The 17,685-nt window shown below is 48.3% G+C and overlaps 2 protein-coding genes across 2 annotated transcripts in view; both read left to right on the forward strand.

The window, feature by feature from the left end:
- LOC119466600 (uncharacterized) overlaps positions 1 to 17,685 on the forward strand; it is a 106,749-nt gene that overhangs the window by 53,409 nt on the left and 35,655 nt on the right. The gene's annotated exons all lie outside the window — the stretch shown is intronic.
- Positions 13,350 to 14,440, forward strand: LOC119466598 (omega-amidase NIT2). Its single transcript, XM_037727118.2, has one exon. It carries the CDS (start codon positions 13,494 to 13,496, stop codon positions 14,343 to 14,345), a length of 852 nt encoding a protein of 283 aa, XP_037583046.1. The 5' UTR covers positions 13,350 to 13,493; the 3' UTR covers positions 14,346 to 14,440.

A 17,685-nucleotide genomic window follows, 5' to 3' on the forward strand; every position in this document is an offset into this window, starting at 1 on the left:
GGAATCCGAAAGTCTGGACATACTAAAGCGGTACTTCCTTATTTTCCCCTATTTCTCAAAAAGAAGAAAGAAAAAAAAAAGTTGTCGCAGTTTCACCCGAAAGGCGAAGCATCAATTGCGATAGCAAATTTGTAGAGAGCTATACGGAGTAAGGATAGTAGTTTTATCAGCTGTACAAACTTGGACATGCAGCAGCACCGGCAACACGCAGAACTGTTGTCGACGCCGTCGGCGTTTTGCCTGCGTTCGCACAAAACGCGCGCGGCGTTGGTGACTGTTGCCGGAGCCTCTGGGGGCGGCTCGGAGGTTTTCGACGAGATCAGAACGGGACACTTGTCGAGCAGCGTCGGAAGTCTTTACCACCTTCTCGCCTCACAACGTTTTATATAAATAGGCATTTTGTGCCACAGCTAAACGTCGCCTCCCTTTCCTCCTCCCCCCCTCCCCCACGGCGTCTCGCGCGTCGGAAGAAGGCGCGTTTGCTCTACATATATGGTGATTGTAAAGGAGGAAAGAGACGCCTACTTCTGCAGCCCTTAAGGGAGCACGGCGCAGAACGCGCGTTTGTTCTCCGCCGTGCGTTCATTCCCCGTAAAAGCGCGCGCCCCTCGCGCTCTTTCACTCGCACATACAGCGTTCGGCGCGCGCCGATTTTTGGCGCTGAGCCGTGCTCCCTCAAGGGCTGCAGAAGATAGCGCCAACCTTTCCCTTTCCCTCAAGAACCACTTATCATCGCCGATTTCATCTCCATTGACGTCATACGGAACCTCACGGCGACGGCGACGGCTACGGCGACGGCGACGGCAGAAATCTGCTTTTGAGTGTCCATATAATTGCTATCGCAATAAAAGGAAAGCTGACTATACAGGTCAGAAACGTTACCCGCAGCGGTAGCTTAGTGGCTATATAGAGTTGCGCTGTTCAGCTCGAGGTCGCGGTTTCAATCTCGGCTGCGGCGGCCGAATTTCGATGTAGTCGAAATGCAATAAAATCGGCAGAACCCATCTCACGATGAGTGCTGATGGTAATGTGTTTCGCGTTGAATCAGTACAGCGACAGAACTTATTCCCATCGTCGAAACGAGTTATGTATGAAGAGTGGACTCCTCTTTCGCGCTCTCCTAACAACACTCGGTGCCACCTGGTGACGCTGCAGAGAAGTCGGCGCGTGGCGTCCGAGACAAGAAGCGTGGCGCGTCGGTGCCTGTGAACGCTGAGTATCCCTCCCTCACATACTCAGTGAGCCAAGTTGGCGAGATGTTCATTCGAGAGCGGCACATACCCGGTGCATTCAAGGCGCAACTCGCTAAATCGCTGGCGGGAAAGACGCTCGTTGAAAATCGGCACATTGTGGCGCAGCCTGCTCAAGCGTCGGGTTGCTGTCCTCGAGGAACTCTTGTGACGTCTGCTCGATTTCACCCAGCATCAAAGAAAGTTAAAGGATCTTTTTCGTCACCGAAGAGCGGCACATTCGCATCGGCACGTACCGAGTTAACCGAGTTGACGTCACAGACGCTAATCGAAAAGCGGCATAGACCGAGTGGCATAGTGACGTGCCCAGTGCTTCAAGTCGGCGTCCAAGATTTTCTTCGAACAGCGGTACCTACCCAGTCCCGTGTCGACGTGAAAGAAGTTCGTTGATGAGCGGTACACATGAACACATCGCCACATACTCGGTGAGCCAGGTGAGCCAGCAAATTCCACGTATATACGGTAAACCCTCAGTTAGTCGCGGTGGCGAACCACAAGTTAGTGGTCCAGGCACGAGATACGATTCTGTGCGAACATGTATTTAAGTACGTGCACATGACTACTTCATGCCAGTCCTATATTTCGCAATGCTGCTTTGTTTTCAGGAGAAAAAGCGTGCACGTAGATCGGGTGTTTTCGCTAGGCGACCTAATTTCAAGCATAGTTTAGTAATCACAGATTCCCAGTATGGGTAAAAAATGAAGTCCCTTGCTTTTTCTCTCTAATTGTCATGGATATTTTTGTTCTTTTCTTGCGTTTGGAGGCTGGCACCTTTATTGTGGACCGAAACTTGAGCAGCAACTGAAGGTGATCAGACAGTCTCTGAAGGATTATTGTAGTGAATTGCGCTTTCCTGCAAATGCCTTGAGTATGAAAATATGGCCAATCACCCTTGGTTCTTTGTTATTCGTTACCACTGTTCTCGTACTCTTAAAACGTATTTACTTCCCGCTGAGCGAGAACGGACCCTCCTAACTTTTGTAATTTCATAAGCACTCACTCGTTTGATTCTAGCTGTTTTACGTCCGTATTTTACTTCTGCTACGTTGAGCTTCGCAACCGGTGCTTGTTGTTTTTGGAAACATTCTCCACTTTCCTTGTCATCAAATCAACCGTATTGGTCGATCCTTTACTGTGTTCCTCTAGCGCTGCAAAGTACTAACGAGACGCTCTAAAGAAGCAGCGATTATTGTAAGCAAAAGCTCAAGTGCGCCTCGAACAGAGCCCTTACGAAACGTGACTCGTTAATTGTCTCATTTGTTCAGCGCGGAGGAAGGAGCGGAAATGGGAGCACAAGTGGTCACACATAAATGTTAGGCTGATAATAAAATCTGACTAGTTGAATATCATCGTATATCGATGCCGTCATAGTAAAATGACTCACAGGGCTTCATTTCTTTCTCTATATGTAGAGGCCTAGCTTACATGCACGAGACTGCACGAACTCGACTGCATGCCCTGGCGTCCATGTCGCAATTGGGGCGGGTACGCGAAAATCTACGACTAACCAGATTTTAGTGGGACGAGAACAGTTTTCCCGTGGCATCGCACCGGCAATAACAGCTGCCGCCGCTCCTGTTGTGCTGCTATGAATGCATATAGGGAAATCCTCCAAAGCGTTTTCTTAGAAACGACGCAGCTCTTTTCTGACAGCCATACTCACACTATCTCTTGACGGCGTAACAGCTGTACGTAAAATGAGTACCTGTTTACGTGACTCTACTCGGTTGCTACCAGGTTCCTTGGAACGAGTCTGGGCACAAAGTGTCAGCCACATGCTGAAATATAATACATAGACACGTAGTGCACAGCATCCACATTGCTCGACCAATAGTTTTACCCATCATTCTTACCTACAGCAATTTAAGAGTGAAATAATATACCAGAAGAAATAGTCAACAAAAATAAATCCCCTAAAATTCAAACAAATGTTGACGGTTTATCTCACGAACTCATACTTAATGTTTCTTGCCGTATATTATGCTCCTATTTGATTTTATTGGGATAGCAATTATACGGACACTCCAAAGCAGATTTCTGCTGTCGGCGTCGCCGTCGCCGTGAGGTTCCGTATGACGTCAACGGCGATGAAATCGCCGCCGCGCTCCGGACGCTGTATGTGCGAGTGAAAGGGTGCGAGGGACGCGCGCTTTCACGGGGAGCGAACGCACGTCGGAGAGCAAACGCGCGTTCTGCGCCGTGCTCCCTGAAAGGCTGCAGAATTAAGCGTCTATTGCCTCCTTTCCATATATAGGGAGCAAACGCAACTTTTTCCGTCGTGCGAAAGGCTGTGGGGGAACGGGAGGGAGGGAGGGGAGGCGACGTTTAGCTGCGGCACCAAATACGTATTTATATAAAAACGCCGCGCGCGTTCGGTGCGAACGCGGGCAAAACGCCGACGACGTGGACAACATCAGTTCTGCGCGTTGCTGGTTCTGCTGCATGTCCAAGTTTACACAGCTGATAAAACTACTATCCTTACTCTGTATACAGCTATCTACTAATTTGCTATCGCAATTGGTGCTTCGCCTTTCGGGTGAAACGGCGACAATTTTTCAAGGGCCTTATAAAATGTCTAGTTAATTGTTTTACATGTTATGTAGTCACTTTTCAATGTGTCGCTTTATCTGTGTATGCTCCCACCCCCATTATGTCATACACCAAACGGGGCCTTTAGGGGCAAAATGACTGACGCAATGATGATATATACTCAACTGACTCACTGATACTGTCGACTCAACAACTGCGAGTAGCGCTTATGAGCCAGCGACTACTAGGTAGTATATGCGTTTATAGAATCCCACGTGATCCCGCTAGTCGGAGAGGTCAGAGCCGTCCTGTCTAGTCGCCGTTCCTTAGTATTCCATTGATTAAAAGACCCTGCCCCAACAAACGCAACGCCCTCCCTCTTGTGTCAACGTTGCACGGACGCGACAATCCAAAATCGATAACGGCGAGGCTTGATTCTCCTAGAAAGCGCGTCTGACGAGCAGATTACCAAAACCACAGATCTTAGTACATGGCGACCAAAGAGGTCACCAGTGAAAAGCAGAACGAGTAATTGCGCAAGACTTTGCGCGTTAAATATACGGCGACTTACTGTATAGCTACAAGGGCATTTAAAAATCTGAGTAAATGACAACAAAATTTCAGACAGGCCGGCGTATACGCAAAACTAAACATAGCACTCATGCAGATATCGTTGTGCCACGAACACGTTTTTTCACGAGTTTGTGTTTTCTTTGACATCACGACGCGTCTTTTCAGATGTCATGTTCACAAGACCGACTACCACCACCTTCATCATCGTTCCCCCATTGCAGTGTGCACAGGGCGGCATAACCAGACAGCACACATAGCCGTTTGCGCCATCGTCGACCGCAGCCCCGAAGTGATCGATAGACGTTCGTCGCGACCTTCGCGTCGCCACTGTCATCACTGTCGAGGACCGTCGGATGCGAATCTCAGGTGCCATGATTTACGGAACCCTGATTGCAAGAGCGGTTCCATTTGATTTATGACCATCGCACGCTAGCAGGTTGACGGTAGCGCGTGCAGCCTGTATACACTCTTCGTACCCTCTGTAATTTCACAATATTTACTGCAGCATGCGCGTGTGAGTCATTCTATTGGCGACGTTTTCATGATACGTCAATATCGCTGCTCGTGCTGTGATTTGCCCGTCAGTCTTGCGTAAACGCTGGAAGGTAGGGCTGCCTTAACCCATCTGGGCGAGGTAGGTGGACTGATTCCGAATAACTTCAAAATGTGCTGTCAGCGTAAATTTAACGCAAACGGCACAGGAGTGATCAGGACAGCAGTTGCGCGTGATAACGCGATAGCGAGATGTCAATGCAATTGCCAGGCGGCCGGTTGCGAAATGTGTGTAGTCCTAAACCGGCGCGGCCGGAGCCTGAATTAGGCCAGTTCCCAAAAACAAACACTATAGCACATACGCGAAAGCGCTCTCCTCTTGACTTCACCTTTCACCGCCTGAAATATATTTTACGGTATACTTAAAGAGCGGTCACATTGCCTGAAGGTTCGCCACCAGACACAGAGAACTCCCGTCAAGGCGCCCCAGTGTGTCGTCGCCTCGCCACAGGCTCTTCGCGAGATATCGGACCGCCAGGAATGAGTTCCTCTCACTATTGTGAATCGACTAGCTTGTACCGTCTTCGTGCAAATCGATTTTGTGATAATCCTTCTATATCTGCGTTTCTGAAACTGGTCAAATATCCCAACGCCGCTCTATGCAGAGTGACGTTCTAAAAACAGCGGCAAGCATTTCGACGTATTGCGATTGTTTTCTCATCTTTTATGCAGCTTTTTTCAATCGCATGGGGTTCAACAGCAAATTCATACTTTAGAAATAGCCGCGCTCCAATAAGTGCGTACTATCAATCGCAGTTGCCCTAGATTCCCTGTCCAAAGTGTCCAGGCTGCAACCTCTATGAACTTTGACAATAGAGGACGCTTACAAACACAGCACACTAATTTCGGGACGTTAAATTTCAATCACCGAAACTACTTGTTACCACGGCGATACTCGAAGCGGGGAGCGGAGATTCGCAGTGTGATGCAACATCAAATAAGCGACCACACAGAAAGCACGATTGCGCAGAGGGTAAGCCCTGGAAATCTCGAACGGGTCGTTGGCAGACCATGTGCGCTGAATGCGGCGATGCCATTGGTTGAGGCGCTGCGTCCTTCGCTAGCCCTAATGAACCGTTGGCATTATCTTCTCCACTGAAATCGTATCAGTGGTACGGTCCAAAGTCTCCGTAATTACGGCACTAATCCTCCGTCCTGTAATCCCTACAGCGACTTTCCTCGGCAGGGCGGCCGGCGCTGTGGAACGCGAGAACGTGGTGCCCAAAGTTTTCGATAAGAACGCGTCTGAGCGTAGTTTCTGCGTGGCCTTTCAGTTAGAGCTCACTGCATTGAAGATTTTGTTAAAGGCAAGCGTCAGGCACCATCATGTGAGTTATAGAATGGCCATTAGTTTATCGATCTCCGAAACACAGTCTGGCATTGCTCAAGTATGACAGCTATAGATCGGCGATTTGTTCCGTTTTTGACCAACGTTTGACTCATTATAGAACGAGCCCAATGCAGAAGTTCCAACAAAAACAAAGAAAGAAACGCACTTCTGAAGATTACTTCTCAGGAACACCAGGAACATTAGGTTATTTCCAGCTACGTGGCATTTGCATATTTTCAAATCTTGGTACATGATAGTTGGGACACCCTGTATATGTATAGTTTGACTTCTTTTGCGTTTAATGCGTTACGTTTTAAGAGACCTGCGTCCAATCAAATGAACTTCGTAACGTGCTGTTTTTTCTCTGTATTATGCTGCTGACAGCTCACGCGAGCTTGCATGTGGAACTGCTTTATTTTCGTAATACGCTCATATCAGTTTACGTAACCAATCTTTATTCGACACCTAACAGTTACTAGAGCAGTCGGCAACAGAGCGGTTGCCGATTTCTCGGATTTATGCCACGTATAAACGAACCAATCAAACCAAGTGATGCTCCTGGCAAACCGCAGCTGTCGCCTCCGGCCAGACGCCAGCACGTCATAGCGGCCCCACTTCGGTTCCCCAGAAAGCACTGCGCAATCCGCGTTCGTCGAACACTAAGCGTGGGAAGTTATTCTAAGAAATGACTCAACGGCGGCGAAGGTTTAAGCGGCTGTTTGTTTGTTTTGCTTGTCGTGTCAGAGCGCGAGGTCGCGTTGAGCCGACCATATGAGTGAAGCACATATTTGACGTGGAGAGAAACACGCAATCATACGTGTCACCCATGCACTGTCCGTATCTCTCACTCACGCTTCAGATAGGTTTGTTGCGAGACGCTGGAATTTCTGGAAGTCACGATGATTGGACTGGCACGCTCTGTCCCACGGTCTGGGAAAAGTGGTGCAGGACAGTCGACATTTCGACACGCGCCGGCACACGATGCCATTGTCAAAAGCGTGCAGAAACTAAGCTAAACTCCAAGCAGGTTTTACTAAAAGGAAGGCCCAGAAAATGCATATCCATGAAAATATGAACGAATATTTAGCATAGTAACTTCATTGATAAAAAAAAAAAAATGGGAACGAAGCTGCGGGAATGCACAGTGTTACCGAAGGTCGTGGTCGTGCATTTGTCACAGGTAAAATAAAATGAACTTATGCGCACGTTACTATTTTACTGGAGATATCCAGCCCGTGATCAGACACAAAGAATGACAAAGTAGTCGCAGATAAAGCGCTACTTCTTAGAAAAGTTTACTGCGCGATACTTAAGCACACATACTCAGAGATCGGTATACGTCCAGTGCAAGTGATATGGTCGCATAGTCACTATGCTTGACAAGTAGAATGATGAAAAGCCAGGAGATACTTTTAAAACCACGTATAAGAGATGTGTTGCTGGCCCAACTCATGGCCGCAGTATTACTAGCCGCATTACTACCTCAAGCCGCGTATGCATGAGTCATAATTTCAGCAATTCACCTCTTTCTGGAGCAGCTCTGCAAATACAAATCTCAAGACATTTACAGGCACTACTTTTCTTAATTTCTAGAGTTCGCGAACGGTGCGTGGCTTGGTGGCAGCTCCATTGAGTGCTTTAAAAAAATGTTGATGAATACTTCTTTCACAGCATCCGTTTATTTTTCTTATCGCAACATCCACTCATTGCGAAATTTAGCACCGGAAAAAATTGCATCTTACATCCTCGTAAGCGCTGTGTTTCTGAGGAATAGCAATTAAATTTAATCACACGATCGATCAATCAATTGATTCCCTTTTGTCTCACTATGTGGTGTAAGAAAAAATTTAAGCGGCAAGACCGCACATGCCGTCCGGCTTGATAGGGGGGGGGGGGGGGGGGAGGGAAGAGAAAAGCAGAAGATAGGGAGGTTAACCAGAATAACGTCCGGTTGGCTACCCTACACCGGGGGAATGGGAAAGGGGAACACAGATGACAGGGAGAGAGAGGAGGGAAGGAAAGAAGAGAAATTAGCGGTGAGTTCGCTGACGCGTGTGTTATTGCACTCATGTCACAGACGTTCACACAAGCCCGTCGTCCTCAAGAAGCCGAAAAGCGAAAGGATGACCACGGTTTAGGGGATGATACAATCTATGAAAACGCCTAGAACGCGCACGTGATTGTGTGTCTGCGCGTGCGTGTGTGCGGGAAGGGTGATGATCGACAGTGTTCGACAAAATGCATGCCGCCTCGCCACCGCGCACTACGTCGACTTATTTCGAAACCGAATTATCTGCCGCAAGAGTCGGCGATGAATGGTTTCTCAATGCGCGTGGGGACGGCACATTCGAATAACCGCATCAACACTCCTCGACGTCATAAATGTTAAACACATCTGCACGAAACTAGTTAATATTTTACTAACAAAACCGGTTAGATTGCAAAAGCAGTCCAAGTGCCCAACGAACGCCGCGAGGTTTATGACGTCACGCCGACGTCTTCGTCTCCGCACTGTGGATTCGGAATTCCAAGACGAAAGTTATGCTTTTTTTCTTTCTGAAGTTATAAACAACCAACACCAACCTTACTCAGCCAAAGAGATGCTAATGGAGTTAATAAAGGATGCCGTGCTATTTTAGACTGTTTCAGTGGTCCTGTATTGTGTTCCTCTACAGGTACAATAAACTTGCAAGATGCACCTTGCGTGCGCGCGTCCTTTCAATGTTTCCAGCCCCCGGGCCTGGACGGTATGAGGACGGTACACGAAGGCAGCCTTGCACTTCGGAGACCAGCGAACCCTTTTGAGCGACGGGCGCGACAAAAGGGCGGCGGCTTCCGACGCTCGGCAACGCGAGCAGCCCCGCATTGTCCTCTTCCCTTCCAACGGCGGATCGAGTCTTGGCGGCTGTCACCACTCTGTAAGCCATTGTGGGTAGCCTCTGAGGCGAAACCGGGAAAAAGGCGCGGCGGCGCGTACAACGCCACGCGTCACCGAGAACGCCCTGCTTACTTATCCCGGAAACGGTCGAATGTCGTCCCTCTTACCTCGCTCACTTTCACCTTCTTTTCCCTCCGCACTATTTACTTATGTATACTTACTTTTTTTTTTCAGTGCTGTTTTTGTTTTCTAGCATTACTTTTCTACAGAGTGCTCGCCGTTGCTGGTCAGAGCAGGAGCTCGCAATTGTTTGCATCGGCGCGAAGTACGATGCTCACGTGGCTGTCCTTTTCTCAAGCGGCAACCACATGAAGCGTATCTCGGGCGCATTTAGAGCGTCGACGTTACGCGTCTGGCGCGGCACTTGGCGCCGCGTGATGACCTCGTCGTTATTCTCAACATGTCACACGCCACACGTTAATCGGATTAACCAATAACTAGGAGGAGGATATTTCGACATAGAGTACATCGCAGTTATAACGAAGAAACAGAAATGCACCATTGCCAAGCAACGCCCACCTCGAAAGCACGTCCGGAAAGCGTCCCATTTGTTTGTCGCTTTAAGTGGTTGGCGCGAGCAGCACATGCAAGAGTGCAAGTTGGTGTTTGCCCTATATTCTGCGGGGCCCATATTCGCAAAAAAAGCTTTTGCGAGAATGGTTCGTAAGAAAATATTCCAGCCACTCGTGATACTGGACATAGTATTAATGAAGGCAACCACCCAATGGCAAATAGCACTTATACGAACGGGAAGTTTTGTTACTCTGCCCATTTTGTGTCATTCCTACGTTTTACGAAGCCCAGTTCCAAAACTTTATTTTACACGCATTGAAAAGTGCGTCGTGTTGTTACGGGACACGCGACAAGCACACAACGTGTCGGTCTTAACGATGGTCGTTTGTTATTTCCCGACAAAACAACGCATGTACACGAGCCAGAGCGCAGTGCGCTGACCGACAGCGAAAATCTTTTACGAAGCAAAAGCTTCATAGCTACAATTGCACATTGATGGCAATGCAGTAATTTTCAGTCACCTGAAGTGAGTAGCTGAAGCTGTGGCCACCGGCGAGGTGAGGAGGTATAGAGGAAACGGTGAGATGCTCTCACTGTTTACCTGATGTTACCGTACACATATCTGTAAATGACATAGTCAAAAGTTACATTCACGTTCAGTCAAGTTATATAACGTCGGAAAATTTCTTTGGGCAAGTAAAAGATGAAAAGTGCATTGCAGGGACACTGAAATTACCGGCAGGCAAACTTGGCGTTCTCTTTCTTATTGCAACTTGTTTATCGTAGCTTCCTTTGCCTCGCCGGACAATGTCTGTTGTTTCGCAATGCGCGGCTTCAAAGCCCAGTTTCCATTCGCATTTTCTTTCTTCTCGCTCAACAGACACGCTCGCTCTCTGGCTAGTCGATTTCAGTTCACTTTTGTGTCGAGTGCGCTGCACGTTCGCCGTATTGCGTCGCGTGTCGGGTGTTCTGTGTTTTCACGGTCAGCTGGGCGCTCGGTGGAGCGTCAAAAGGAAGTCAGTGCGAGGCGAGCACTACTGCGGTGTTCCACTTTGGCCACAGAACGACTGCGTAGTTGGGACGCGGGAAAACAGTAGATCAGTTGACGCCGCCTAGAGAATTTCACACAAATAACACCACATCGGGCGCTGTATAAGTACCTGCACGTGCCACTTGTGCGGGGGCACAACCTGGCCATGAGGACGATGGGCCTTTTTGACTTCGAGCAATATTTTAGATGTTTAAAGCCAACAACTTTCTTTGCCTTTTTATAGCGCAGCTGTATATGGCTAGTTTCCAGCGGATCGATGTCCGTGGACAAAAAATCCCGAAGATAGTGCAACACGCGGAAAAGGCGCGCAGCGAACAATTGAGGTTGCCGCAAGTCAAATGCGCGCGCAGGCGATATACCCTAGACGTATACCTTCGCGCCACTGAGGCCGCCCGCAGGGGACTTCATTACCTTTTTCGTGGACCCCGCGTATCGAAAAACACCCGAGCGCAGCTGTACAAACATTCATTCGGAGTGACACGACACGGAGTATGTTTACACACCGTTGCTTCCGAGGAAGTCTCGCGCACAATCTATCACTGTTTGCGGAGCACGATAGACGGCGCTGCGCCTTGCGAGTGCCACGCCCTCTACATCGAGTTCTTTCCCACGGTATTCGCTTTGTTTCGTCACTGATCGTTCTATATCTTCCTCCTCGCCACATACGGGCACGCACAGGCTACGTACGACAGCAAAGAGTACCTACTGCGAGTGTATCGTGCTCACGCGTACAATATCAACAATGGATATGCACAACTATACTGAGATGTTTCTTGAACTCATTTATGCACACGCCAGACCGTTCAATTTCTTTTCTCGCTGAGTGATGATATATACGCTTATCTGGCATCAAGCACTGCTCGTTTTTATATTCAGGTTGTTGTGTGGACGATGACAAAGTGTCTTCCTTTGTTTGTCACTGTATGAGCAGTCCTATCCTTTCTCTTATATGAAACAGGGGTGAAGTGCCCTTTCCGCTAGTACGCCCATGAGTGCGTGTGCTCATGGGCGGCTATGGTTCGAGGAAAAAAAGGAAAAACGATATGCGTTTGTTTTCACTCGTGACATTAGCATCGTTTTGATGTGCATCCATCTCGTTGGCCTTGCGCTACTATACTGCATGTAACTGATGAATTCCATCTTTGTTCTACCATTTACAATATTAAAGAGCATTTGCAGTCGGTGCAGTTTCCTGCGTGATTCAAAAGTAGGAAGACCGCTTAGTTGCCTAAGGTTAGCAACCGAAACATGCCCGCCATAAGCGTTGAAGATGAATCTTGGCGCTTTTTTTCAGGACACGTTCAATGCAATTTATATCCACTTTGGTGTGCGGATCCCAAACGACGTCTGCGTATTCCAATAACGGTCTCACTAATGTCGTGTATGCCACAAGCTTAGTTTTGGAAGTGCAATGTATTAGACGATTTCATAGCATGTAAAGTTTCTTCAAAGTCAATGAAACTACGTATTTCACATGACTGTTCCAGGTTAGCGTAGAGTCTATGTATAATCGCAAATATTTAAATTGGTCGACCGTAATTAGTGGAACATTGTTGATGCTATAGGTTCGGACGAGCGGACTCTTTCTGCGTGTAACTCTCATCTGAACACATTTGCAAACGTGAAGTCGCATTTTCCAGATTAAGCACCAGTTGTTAATTGCTGTTAAGAAGTTGTTTAGTATTTGTTGGTCTTCATCTGACTCAATGTGCATATATACAACACAATCGTCGGCAAATAAACGACAACGCACTGGAGAGTTAACTTGTAACTCATTCGTATAAATTAAGAAAAGTAGTGGCCCGAGCACCGACCCCTGGGAAAAGCCTGCGAGAACGGATACTAATTCTGAGTTCGAGTTACCTATATGAACAAATTGCTTGCGCTGTGTAAGGTACGTGTCGAGCCACTGTACAATTTTATGGTGGTCTAGGATGCATCGAACTTTGAACATTAAATTGGCGTGCGACACCCGGTCGAAAGCTTTCTAAAAATCAAGGAAATTCATATCAACTTGTCCGCCCTTGTCTAGTATTACCATTAGATCATTTGTAGTGTGAATGAGTTGTGCCATAGTTGATAAACCGCGCCGAAACCCATGCTGAGTGCTTGAAAAAAAGTTGTCCTGAAAAGTAGTTTTGTTCACTGGAGCAACAACACATGGCTTCGTTATTCCAACCGCATCGCAGGCAGCGCTGCACGCACGGAGCGAGTTCGCACCCTTCTGCGCGTTACCAAAACACCCGCGTCATGTGACGTTTACTCGTTAGACTCCGCGCTTCCGGTTAAGTCATGCGTCTTATTTTCTTGCTTTTTGTTGTCCTCCATAGCTTTTTTCCAGTGATCTCTACCATAATATATTTGAGATTGGTGGCTTTTTCAGGTATTGATCCCTTCACTTCCTCTCTCGGCCGTCGAAATAACATTAGGCGCTTCTTTACGGCACCCGTTGAATATCGGTCTGTGCAGCAGCTGGCGCCGCTGGCGCTCTCGACAAGCGGATACGTTTTAATAGTGTCCTTGCTCTCGAAACGCACTTACCTGTTGGTTATATTAACGTTGGTTTATAGCTGCCTGTACAGGTGTAATCTGTTGCCCCGTTTTTTCACGCGCAGCTGTTTGAGTTTTGCTTTTAAGCATTGGCATGATACGCTGCTGCAAAAGCCGGCGTGTGCAGCGAGTCAGGTGATTTTCTATTACACCCCCGTGCATCGCCGCCTACTTGTAAGTTTGCCCGCTTGCCAGGAAAGATTGACAATGGCCAGCACCAGCTTCCGTGTCGCGCTCGTCCAGCTCGCAGTGAAAGCGAGCAAAGCAGAAAATCTAGCACGTGCCGGGGATGAAATCAAGAAGGCTGCAACCAGCGGCGCCAAGCTCGTGTGTCTGCCGGAATGCTTCGGGTTCCCATACGGCGCTCAGTACTTCCCCAAGTACGCCGAGTCGATCCCCGGCGAAACGAGTGAAATGCTGTCTAAAGCGGCGCAAGAAAACGGCGTCTATCTCATCGGCGGTTCCATGGCCGAAACGGAGAACGGCAAACTCTACAACACTTGTCTCGTCTACGGTCCCGACGGCAAGATGCTCGCTAAGCACCGCAAGGTTCACCTCTTCGACATCGACATTCCCGGAAAGATAACGTTCAAGGAGTCGGACAGCTTCACGGCCGGCAACAGCCTGACGACGTTCGACACCCCTTACTGCAGAGTGGGCCTCGGCATCTGCTACGACCTGCGCTTTGCCCAAATGGCGCAGCTCTACGCTAAGCAGGGTTGCAAGCTGCTCTTCTACCCGGGCGCGTTCAGCATGGCGACAGGGCCACTCCACTGGGAGTTGCTGCAGCGCGGTAGGGCAGTCGACAATCAGGTGTACGTGGCCACTGCGTCTCCGGCTAGAGATCAGAGTGCGTCTTACGTTGCGTGGGGCCATAGTACGCTAGTTGATCCCTTCGGCAAGGTTGTCGCCTCAGCGGGTGCCGAGGAAGAGCTGGTCGTCGGCGAGGTTGACCTGGAGCACCTGGAGGCCGTCAGAAACGAAATACCGATTACGAAGCAGCAAAGGGACGATCTTTACGATGTTGTGAGTATAGGTCACGGTAACCGCGCCATATAAAATCTATTCAACTTTCCAATTCGAAACTCTTAATAGACTAAGGCTTAATGCACAATGTCTTATCAGTATCAAATAAATCTCCTTTGCAGGAAAAAAAAAATAAGCAGATGGTTGCTGTCTGTGCTGAACATTTATTGGTGTTATCGTCACCTCACCAGTTTCTGTGATATTTACTAACATTAGGTGAATAATGTCTGTGACAGTGTGAGTGTGTGTAAACTTAAGGGATGCTATAAGGAAACAGACCGAGTGTTCAAATTTTCCAGCAGTATTAACCAGCGAACTGGCCATTATTAGGGTTTGTAAAAAAAAGCTCCCTCTGGCACTGACATTCGCATAGTGACTGGTCAGTTTTTAAGAGAAAAGTAAAAAAAAAAAAAACTGAGATAGAGCAACGACAATGATTTGCTATCTTTAGATGCTCCATCAGCTTGTAACACTTTGTAAAACAAGTATAACAGAAAAAAAGATAGATTTTTTGCACTACAGCTGGGTAAAGTAGCATCGGCGAACAAGATGCGGAGTAGCTGAAGGAAGGCGCAACTTGTGTTTTTTGGAGAAAGGAGGATAATGGAAGAGGAAAGATATATGGTGGAAAAGGCTGTGTGAAGGAAAAAAAAATGTCACAGTTTCGCCCTAAGGGCGAAGCGATGAATGCGATAGCAACACAGCAATGTCATACGAAGTAAGGTGAGCGGCTTTGGTAGCAATATGAATTGTAGTAAACATGAGCTGATTAAGTAAGCAGGTGTGCTGCGGCGTAAGTAGACCGACATGAAGAGAGACTCGATGACCACGAGAAGGCGCGTGTGAAACGGTGGTGTTGATGAGAAGCGCTTCCCGTGGGCAGCGCGTGCGAAGGGACACACCTGTAGCGCTGCACTGCCGACCCGGGCAGCATTGCATGTGTAGCGTGCTTTGGAAAATGTGGCCCGACTATTACTAACTGATTGAAGAAGCGTGGTGTGAGCGCGCACAAACAAACATGAATAGATCACACTGAATGACTGCAGACAACGACCGTCAAAACGCTGGCAGCGAGCGGATATATACGCCGCAGGAGCGGGCGAAGGTACGTGCGGTCTATCGCTTCAACGGAAACTGAGCGGCGAATGCGCGTAAAGGTCAGAGCCGTGTGGAGATAAGAGACGGTGCGGTCGAACGAACGACGAGCGCGGTTGTTGGCAGCGTAGAAGTGCCCCCCCCCCCCCCCCCCCCCTGCTCCCTCCGGCGCTGGCTTCCCGCTTCCTTGCTTGCGCGTGGGAGAGATAAGAGACTGTGCGGACGAGCGACGAGCGCGGTTGTTGGCAGAGAAGTGCCGGCGCTGGCTTTCCGCTTCCTTGCTTGCGCGTGGGAGATTGAGTGCGTTCGCTCTCCGTGATAGCGCGCGTCCCCGCACGCTGCCTCTGGGGCATACGGCGCGCGGCGAAGATTTTATCTATACGGAACCTCACGGCGACGCCGACGGCGACGGCGACGCCGACGGCAGAAATCCGGTTGAAGTGTCCATATAATTGCTATCGCAATAAAATTGCAGGGCGCTTAAGCTTCGCCTTTAAGAGTGGAACGCAACAGCGTTATCGGGCCCCATTCGCATCGCATTTTTCTTTATGACTGGTTTCGAAAAAGCTCATTGGCAATTGTTACAAGAGAGAGGCGAAGGAAGTTTGCTGGGCGCAGTGCCAATCCACATAACTCAGTTGCTTGGAGAGAGAAGGCAAGTTGAATAGAGGGGACTGGGCACTTGAGGGAGAGGGAGGATAGGATCCGAGCGCGCAGCAAGGCATTACTATTATAGTACCCACAGCACTCGCCGTTCACAAGTTTACATGATACATGAAAAATTAGGCCCGAGAACTTGCAAAACGCTGATGAGAAGTATTCATAACTTGTGAGGAAAATTAGTACAACAAAAAGACAACGCATACATGAAGACAGGACAAAGGAAACAAGTATTCAAAATGTAATCAGCACAAGGATAGCACCTTTGTTTTCAGATTTTTGAACAACATGTAAAGAATGCTTGGTAATAATGCAATATCATACTTGCATCGCCATGTTGATCTCCAGGCTCATACATTTAAACATATTTTATGAAGAATTTCATTACAATACTGTTGTTTTCAGTGAAGCCACCTTTTATTTTACTTCTCAACCACCACCCACTGCCTGGCCTTCGTCGCATCAGGACCAACTACTCTACTTCATTCTGGGTTCACCATTATGCCAAAAGTGCTTGAAAAATGGCACACCTACACAAGCAACATGTAGGGACAAGGCAAGTCAGCAAAACATGCATGATGACTGCAGCTTAGAAGGACCACAAAGAAGCCACAGCCATGCATACCCTGTCTGCAAGCAGCCACAAGACTTAAGGCCAAACATCTAATGTCAGGCTCACAAGTTCACAAAATGACATGCAAAATGCGCCTCTGCCAGTATGAGTTGCAGAGTTATGAGGAGTTGACCTGACCTTTGGGGGGCCAGAGGGCCCTGATGCGACCCTGGAGCCTTTCCTGGCTTTTTCCAGGGAATCCAGGCTCTTACATCAGTTATGAATCCTGCTCCTCACAGAGCGCCTCTCCCTTCCAAGTCACTTTCTTCCCTTTCCCTTACTCGTAATAATCCACAGAGCCAACTAACACATTTCTGCAATCAAACAATTTTAGCCAGAAGGAACCAAAAAGCATTTATGCTCTGTATCACTCGTGACGAAAAAAATTGTTCCATGTGATACAAATTCAATTGTAACCTACGCTCCGCTACGCAAGTTGCAGCGCGCAGTGCCATCTACACGCTATGAAATCATGGGGGCAGATGAAAGGCCCTTCAAACTGTGTGTGCACTTCCCGTCTTCTTTCTTTCTGGGGTTTTACGTGCCAAAACCAGTTCTGATTATGAGGCACGCCGTAGTGGTGGGCTCCGGGTTAATTTTTACCACCTGGGGTTCTTTAACGTGCACTACAACGCAAGCACACGGGCGTTTTTGCATTTCGCCTCCATCGAAATGCGGCCGCCGCATGTTGGAGGTAGTGCAGAGTTATCGTGTGCGACTTATGTACTAGTTGCATTTTAAAGCGAAGCTTTCTATGTCTCTCTGATTCGTCCGTGAACGCCGAAACGCACTGCAGAAAAGCCAACTTACACAATGGAACTATCTGCGCATCTGCGCACACAATAGAGCAATCTGCGCACACAATTGTAGAACACTACAGTTTACATTCGCAGTTGTACCGATAAGAACAATGGGAACTGCAACGCCACGCTATCCAGACAAACTGTATATATCTGCACTGCATTACGCGCGTCACGCAATGCATTCCCGGCCGTCACCATGGGT

The sequence above is a fragment of the Dermacentor silvarum genome, chromosome 10 (genome assembly GCF_013339745.2).
Source record: "Dermacentor silvarum isolate Dsil-2018 chromosome 10, BIME_Dsil_1.4, whole genome shotgun sequence".
NCBI classification, from domain to species: domain Eukaryota; kingdom Metazoa; phylum Arthropoda; class Arachnida; order Ixodida; family Ixodidae; genus Dermacentor; species Dermacentor silvarum.

Coding starts and splice junctions, on each gene's coding strand:
- LOC119466598 (XM_037727118.2), top strand. CDS start 13,494: ATGGCCAGCACCAGCTTCCGTGTCGCGCTCGTCCAGCTCGCAGTGAAA.